The following is an 8,290-nucleotide window of genomic DNA, read 5'->3' as shown; positions in this document are numbered from 1 at the left end:
TCTGAGCACAAAATTTGCGTCCCAACAAATGCCATGTGGTAGAATCTAGGCCACCTAAGACCTTCAGAGCTAGGTCATGCCAGAAACAGGTTCTTAGCAAAAATAATGGATCTGAAGGAAATTCTTATTTCATAGTGTGTTGGACTGTTACTCACAGCCGATATAAGTTGCTTTTGCTTTCGAAAGAAACCCAAACAAAAAAGCGTGTAGTTAATCCAATTGATCATTTGGCTATGGAGATCGAGAAGTTTGCCCATGTTCTGTGGGTGGGTCATGGCCTGTCTCCATTCATCAAGACAATTTGTCAATTTTGCATATTTCACTAGAGTAGAAAGTAGAAAATTTTCTGAAACTCCATTTTTTTGCCTGCTAATTCATCCATGAAATGCTGTCTACATACATGAAACAAAGAAAGCAAACATAAACTCATGTAGGGTCAACTCAGATAATTAAAACTAAAAAACCTCAAAGTGTTCTTAAAAAGTTGGAAAATGCCAAAGCAGGAGACAATGATGGTGCAGAGCACCAGTCTTCTCCCCCTCTTCCAAACACCACCATGATAATGAGCCTCTGCTTCCCCAATTTGAGACAGCCCTTCAACAAAATGACCTCAAATAGTCTAAAACCCCTTCTATATCATCCCCAAATCACAAAGGTGATTCTGTCTTCAAGATATTACTCTGAAGAACACTCTTTGGAGAGAAACCCAAACTTGCAGAAGCATTACTGTTGTTGTTGTGGCTGGTAGAGGTGATGCCATTGTTGTTGTTGGTAACGAGTTGAAGATTTACAGAGTCTGAAACAGAGAGATTAATGGTGCTTGAACTTGAGTTCCCAGTACTGCCTTTCGTCTTCTTGGTTGTAGCAGCAGTAGTAGTAGTAGTAGTGAGATGAGAGGCTTCCACATGCTTTCTTGAACGATTGCGGCCTCTGTGCATGTGCCGCTCACAGTATTTCTGGTCAGGAACCACATCCTTAGAACACCTCCATTTCTTTCCGTCCGTTCTCCTACACCTCCCTGGTTCTGGTTCCATGCTGTTTCTGTAGTCAAAGCAGGAACTACTGCAACCTAAAACTATACAAAGGATATAAAACAAGGAAAACAAACAAAACCCAGATCAAAAATCACATTTTTAACCCTTTTAAACAGAAATCCAGAGCTCATTTTTTTTTTATCAGAGAAATCCAACAGAAACCAGTCTTAAAAAAAAATAAGAACGAAGAAGAAGAAGAAGAAGAAAAAAAGGGAGACCAGCCAAGCCCAGATGAGTTCTGGTTTTTTGGGGACTTACAGTTAGGGTAGTGTTGATAGATACCACCATTAACACCGCCAAAGGAGCTCAGAACACTCTTCCAGATAGGAAAGACGAGATGGAAAGGGACAGGCACTCCAGAAACCATGTATTTAAAGATGAGAGCTTGTTGTTCTAGCTCCTGCAACTGTAGAAAGGTAAACCCAGTCTTTCCATTGTCAAGCCCAGGCCCAAGCCCAAGTCCAAGCCCAATCAAAGATGACCTTCCTTCCATCGAACCTATCCATTCAAAATTAAAAAAAAAAAAAAAAACAAAAACAAAAATTAAGAAAATTAAAAAATAAAAACAAGGAAAACAAAGAGGTGCATGCATGAGCATCAGTGCAGTGGATAGCAGGTGGGAAAGAGAGAGTAACCAGTAGTTTCTGCAACATGAGCAATCTTAGAAGGTGGTGGGCTTTGGGCCTCCATTATTACATGGACTTGTTCAAGTTCAAAGTTCAACTCGAAAGAAGCTCAAGAGCAAAGGACTCTGAAACCTGCAATGACAACAGATCTGAATTCTGCAACTCAGACAGAGAAGACTAGAGAGAGAGAGAGAGAGAGAGAGAGAGAGAGAGAGTTAGTTTTAGGAAGGTTTGTAAAAGCCAAAACCACTTTAAGAAAGAACAAAGAGAGAATACCATAAACCCGCTCTCCTTGTCCTTGATGATAGCTAAGCACATCTCCCTCCTCTCAGTGCGTCTGACAAGTTTCAGCTTTTTTACATGGCAGCTATAAGGGAAACCAATGGGTGAATTCGTAATTTAATATAGTTTGCAAGGGCAAATACACGTCACTGTTCCGTTTTATGACGGGGAATGTCTGACACATGTCAGAAATTGTGTCTGGGGAATCAGGCCTGGCGAGCGTCACCCGTGAGTGTCCGGTTTGCCTTCTTTCAAATCTTTCTTTGGCAAGAGGGAAACTGTAAAAAAAAATTTCCTTGTACCATGATGGCCAGTGACGTTCGTCAAAGGATTTTGTAACAATATTTATGGACCGCTAGATTGGAATCTTACTTTTGTAAGAAAAGTTAGAACTAGTGGGTCCAGCATTATAAACGCGTTCCATCTGTGATTGATCAAAGATAAAGAAGTTATCGGTTGTTTGGTTACGGTGCTAACATTGCACCGCAGCATGAATAAGTGAGATGGTGTGATGTGATTCATCACAGTCGTTGTATGTTCATTGTACTTTATGGTTTGCTTCAGATAATTTGGATTTGTAATTGATTTTGATTTTATACATTCTAAAGTGATCAATTTTAAGGGTTTGGATTAGATTAGATAACTTGGTTTTCAGAATCTAAGGGTCAATTCTAAGGTTTTTGAGGCAGATTTTAGTTGATTCCTACTTATTGAGATGAAATCAATAAGGACCACTTCCACCCCAATTCCAAGTATATAATTCTTGTTTAGAACTGATACTAAATTTTTTTTTTTTTTTTAAATGATTTTTATGGGAGAGCATGACACCACACCAAACAAATGGGAATAAAATAACCACTTTAAACCGGTGAAATGTAAAATGATTCCCCATTTAATGCTTCATAGTACAGAGCCGTTTCAAAGGCCATCCTCCGTGATAAAAGTGCAGTAGCCACACGACCTGATAGCGATCTGGTCAATGGGGGTACGCTCATTTATGGTCCATCCATCTGAAAATTGCTTGACCATGTCTATTCCACAAATGGCCACAACTAATTTGTTTCTTTTTCTCTCTCTAATCAACCATTGGTCACCCATTCCTTGTTATCTTGTCGGATGATCATAAACCATAATGAAATCTAATGGTCCATCCGTAATATTTCACTCTCAACTCAATCAATGACGTCCATCCCACTCCTCCTTCTTCTTGTCCTAAAAATATGAAGTAAGGCGTGACGGTGGGAGACAGTCGGTGAATGCCCTACAGGCAGCTCTTGCCCTGACATGCAAGTTGGCAAGGGACCATATCCATCCCCACCCTCACCTCCACCTCTCAGCCATTAATGTGAGTCGTCCAATCCTTGTCTAGAATTTGTCATCTTCCTTTACTCTCACGAGAAGTCCATTTCTCCAAACACAGAGTTTTGGCCTTTTGGGTCCCAGCAGAGCAGCTCAGATCTCATCCTCCTCTCGCTCCTGTCCTCCTTCCACCTTCAGAATTTACAACAAATTTACAAACATGGAAACCCCAAACACCTAACCAGACAAGATTTTTGGTTTTCATTAAAGAGAGTCGGTGGTACCGTACCCGGTACATCGTACCAGGTCACTTGTGTTCAACATCGAGGTTTCCTCATGTATACATGTAAACTGGAAACCGGATCGATATTAAATCGGTAAGAAATCGAAGAACCTGGAAGACTATGATTTTCTCATTAATTTCCTTTTATTTACACATGTGTAATCGAAACCAAATCGGATCAAACTCGACAGTAATCTGTTTACAAACTAATAACAAAAAGACGATAAGAAACTAGGCCAAATAGGACTGAAATCTTAACCTACCAAAACTGAAGACTTCCTTACCAGTTTGGTTTCTCTCTCGGAACTACTTCTTTCAGTCTAACATTTTCGCCCCCTTGCGTCAAAGTCTTAGTCCAAAGCGTTGGATTCAGACCTTCCCTTGTCGATACCCAACTTTTGTCTCGTACCCAAGTTTCTAAACTACAGTTGTAGCCACCCAAAACCTGTCTCGCACGGCCCAAGTTTCTAAACTACAGTTGTAGCCACCCAAAACCCCCGTGTTAACTGCCTTCAACTGGTAACATACTTTCCGAAGTAAACCTGTATTAATATTAAGAAGGGAGCCTCACTCTGCGGGGGAATAGATTTAGCATTAACGTCTTTCACCTCCAAACCTTGACTCGAAAAAGTGATTCAACTCGATGGATCGACACCTTTACTAGGACCCATCATTACATGTTAGGATGAATGTATAAATATAAAATGAAAAAACACAAACAGTCGACTCGGTGATGGGTTGAAGGAATTTTCACCACTAGACTACCAACACCATTGGTAAAGACTGTAATCTCTCACATAATTATAATTCATAATTTTAATTTTATATATGTACATGTAATGGACCTAAAATCTACTTTAACATACAAATCTAATAATAAACTTGGAATAGGACTATATCTCTGCCTTTTGTTTGTGTAATAACACTGAATGTGGAGGGCCACTGCTGAATACAGGACACTAACTCAACATTCCCCACCCAACCGACCTTGACAAAAATGTTCACTGTGATGACTCGTGACCATCTCAAATTAAAAGTTATGAACAAGAGGGCATGATCACTGAAAAATCAATACCTCTTTATAAGAAAGAAAAGGATAATATCATAAATGAGAAGAAAAAAAAAAATGGATGATCCATTGAATCAATTTTCTGTTTTCTTATAGTTGCTGATGACAATGATCAGATGTTATTTTATTTTTTTATTTTTGGTGAAAAGATGTTATTTCTTTAAACAAATCATATTTACAGTAGAAAAAAGGAGAGGATAAATTTACACTTTTGCACCCCCAAAAAAAAAAATTTTACACTTGACTACAGAACCCTGTTCTAGTGGCACAATGGAATCTGCGGATGTCCTCCAAAACTTCAAGCCTCACTTCTGGAGCTTGACCAAATCTTGAAACTCAGAAAATCTTTGACATCATTAAACCAGAAACCAATTATATAACCAAGGACATGCATGATATCCAAGGTCACTGCTCTCTATTATGTGCATCATATCATGGAGCTTTCTCCTGTGAAGAAAAATAGGAAGAAATCCTTCAAGATTAGAATCATGGATTGCCATTGAAATGGCTCACAATGAAGAAGCAAACTCTTAGCCATGAACTCAAATATTCATGTTGAAGTCTTAAGAGTCCCATACTCTAGTTATCAATTTTATCAAGGCACAATTGGGTTTTGGGGTCTGGGAGCAGCATTTCGGAGGAGGCAGCACTGGATGCTGTGGCTGATGTTGTCGCCACAGATGAGGGCAGTTCACTGTGAGAGGATCATTGTTGCATGTACTATTTCCACTAAGATTGTATAGCTAACAGGAATGTTATGTCATGACAATTGAATGAACCAGGCTACAACTTCTTCCCTTCTTCATAGCCCTGTCCAGATTATTAAGGGTAGGCTACCTGTACTTCCCTGAACAGTTTGGGGATTATTTATAATGCTTCTTAGTTGATAGATTTTGCAAGATGGTTCTCACACAGAAATAATCAGTAACAAGAAAAGCATGCATCCAGTGACGGATTTTCTCCTGAATCTGGTTTAGGATCTACCGCAAGATCAAGTACAAGATTTTATAGCTTCCAGAGTTTCAGAACCCAAACCAAAGCATAATCCCACCGATTTTAGAGGGTCCCATTCATTTGTGGTGTAGGAAACCCATTCCAGATTTAGAGCAAAGGTTCTAGTGATAGTTTTTGGTCACATAAAATCAGAATTGTTGGGAGGACCAGTTCCAGCTCTGCCAGGTCCAATTCAGAGTTTATCAACAGTTCCACTAGTGATGGTCTTATGGAAAACCCAAGGGGGGTAGCTCAGTTGGCAAAGACCAACACCTCACAATTAAGAGGTCATGAGTTCAACACTCCTTAGGGCCTTCTTCCCCTCCACCCCCCCCCAAAAAAAAAAAATGATGGTCTTATGGAAGAATTGGTACATACATCAATGTGCCATCCACAGACATGATCCACTCAGAATCAGCCTCAAGTTAATAGCTACTTTATACATTTGAAGAAACAATGCTTAGTGGAGTGAGGTTGTTAGATGGGGGTGTCTGTCTATTACAGAAGCAACATTACCCAGACACAATGAGAAACCGTGGGCATATCCTGGTGGAACCTCTATATGTGTGTGTGTGTATGAGACAAGAGAGAGAGGAATGGACCCACCTCATTCTGAGTATTGCTCTCTGAAGGAAACCAGTGCATAAGGACACCAAGATGCATCACAGCAGGTATCAATTTGAACATGAGGGGAGTTGTTACCTGTAGATTATTCTCTAAGACAAATGCTGCGACAAAATTCAAATAAAACTATAATTTTCATGTAAGAAGCTTACCAAGCTGAAAGCTGTAGTTCCCAGAAGAAGAAGATACATTTTCCCCTGGAATGTATAACAAACCTAAAGTCAATAGTAATCATAGTAGTAATAATAGCCACAAGAGCAGCAAGAACGGGAGAGCCCTAGAAGCGAAGTAAAGAATTGCATCAAGTAATAGCCAAATGGTTTCCTCTGTTTGTTGCAAATACATATAGGGTGTGCTATTTTTATTCTAACAGGTTTGACGTTGCATCACATATAGCAGGCCTAGGTTGCAGGATCATCTTTTAAATTTAGTAAATTGTACTCTTCGCAAGGTGGATGTCTCCTAGGCCACTAAAAATAGCAAATTCTTCTGTATTTGCTATTTCTTGCATCAGTTTTCTCTGTGACATTGACCATAGAAAGGTGTTTTTGCACAAAAAGTGAAGACTACATGGAGATCCCTCTCCCTTCTACTATACCGTTGCCTCCATACTCCAACTTTTCGCAGCGTCTTAGTCCAAAATCTGGTTAACCGAATCACCCAAGTGAATCTATTTCTTCCCCTGAAGTTTCATGCACATTGAAATACCATCATCCAAAAGCCTTCCATGTCTGAATCTTTGTTAGAGCTTCTATCACTTTGATTAATTTAAAAAAGAAATGATAAATTAAAAAGCAAACATACTGCTTTGTGCAGTTGAAGTTACAAAGCAGCTTGCAGTCACAACTATGAGGCTGATGAATAGATTAAAGAACCATAAAGTGACCTTGAAAGTCCAACACCCTCCCTCAAAACACACACACACACACAGACAGAGGGAGAGAGAGAGAGAGAGAGATCACCTCAACAAGATGAAGATTTGAGGCACGGCCTAAGAGCACAAATGCAAATTCTCCAATTTGAGCAAGCGAGACACCCACCTTTGAACACAGAAATACAACAAACCAGCATAAATTACAATCAATTTATCCATGAAACAAATCTTTGACGGGAGTTGTAAAACTTACAATGAATGATGTCCTGACACTATATCCAAAGGCCTTGGTCACCATGGCAACTACAGTAGTCTTAACAATAACAACAAGAATGACAGATGCAAACAATATATCCACATGGCTCCATAAAAACTGTACTTGTATGAGCATTCCAATACTAGAAAGGAACAGAGCTGAAAAGAGGTTTCGAATTGGTTCCACCTGCAATGAATAAAACAAATGAAGCAGAAGTACGCTATCCAAAAGCAAAAACTACAGAGACAGTGACTTTTTCCTTCTGAAAGAAAATTATGAATGAAGTGGATTATCCAAGAAAAGTTAAAGAGTTACAGGCACACACCCTAAAGAGCGTTATCCACACCATTTGTCATAAATAAATAAAAGAAAGTTTACATCAGATATTCTACGTCACAATAAATGATCATTTTGGGAAGTATTGTAGGAAATGTATTAATCCCTTGGCGCTAACCAAATTGAAATGACAATGCAACAAAAACAATGTTCTAGTGAATGTTTCATCATGCTAACCAATGTCCACAGAATCTCAGCTACATATAAGAAATATTTGTATCTATGTAACATTGCTCAAAACATGACTCATGAATCGGTTTTTGGTTTTCTCCTGACTCCCGATCAAAAATAAATCTTCGTCGATTTTGAAGTATTAAAATAAGTATTTGACATTGCCTACACATGGTTCCAGCTCAGTTAATAAATTGAAGCTAGAATTCAGTTTATCAAGCATGAATATGTAAGAACCATAATTGAGGCATTCAAATTGATTAAATGATTAATTTTAGTATTTGGGGATGCCTATATTGCCTAGGTTTTTACCATAAGATTTCTTGGAATGATGTGCTCTTAAGCATGCTGACTCTACAAGTTGGTTGGGTAAGTTTCTTCATTATATTTCTTTCAATTTAATGCAAAAACTATGAAAATAACTATTGGGGAGGGGGGGGGGG

The 8,290-nt window shown here is 38.9% G+C and overlaps 2 protein-coding genes across 3 annotated transcripts in view; both read right to left on the bottom strand.

The window, feature by feature from the left end:
* Window positions 1-335: 335 nt before the first annotated feature.
* Window positions 336-2,023, bottom strand: LOC122081185 (growth-regulating factor 10-like). The gene is made up of 4 exons (XM_042648196.1): window positions 1,937-2,023; window positions 1,670-1,837; window positions 1,293-1,532; window positions 336-1,075 (listed from the first exon to the last, which is right to left on the bottom strand). Exons 2-4 carry the CDS (start codon window positions 1,722-1,724, stop codon window positions 648-650), a joined length of 723 nt encoding a protein of 240 aa, XP_042504130.1. The 5' UTR covers window positions 1,725-1,837; window positions 1,937-2,023; the 3' UTR covers window positions 336-647.
* A 2,670-nt stretch (window positions 2,024-4,693) lies between these two features.
* Window positions 4,694-8,290, bottom strand: part of LOC122082412 (K(+) efflux antiporter 5-like) — a 15,508-nt gene continuing 11,911 nt past the window's right edge. Inside the window, exons 16-20 of one of the 2 annotated variants that reach the window (XM_042649953.1) lie at window positions 7,338-7,526; window positions 7,173-7,250; window positions 6,363-6,407; window positions 6,193-6,288; window positions 4,694-5,040 (exon numbers count right to left, since the gene is read on the bottom strand). In XM_042649953.1, the coding sequence (XP_042505887.1) occupies window positions 5,026-5,040; window positions 6,193-6,288; window positions 6,363-6,407; window positions 7,173-7,250; window positions 7,338-7,526 (423 nt within the window). In that variant the 3' untranslated portion in view covers window positions 4,694-5,025. The other variant, XM_042649952.1, reaches the window with a different exon arrangement.

Source organism: Macadamia integrifolia, chromosome 6, assembly GCF_013358625.1.
Source record: "Macadamia integrifolia cultivar HAES 741 chromosome 6, SCU_Mint_v3, whole genome shotgun sequence".
NCBI classification, from domain to species: domain Eukaryota; kingdom Viridiplantae; phylum Streptophyta; class Magnoliopsida; order Proteales; family Proteaceae; genus Macadamia; species Macadamia integrifolia.
This window is presented reverse-complemented; position numbering and strand designations above follow the sequence as displayed.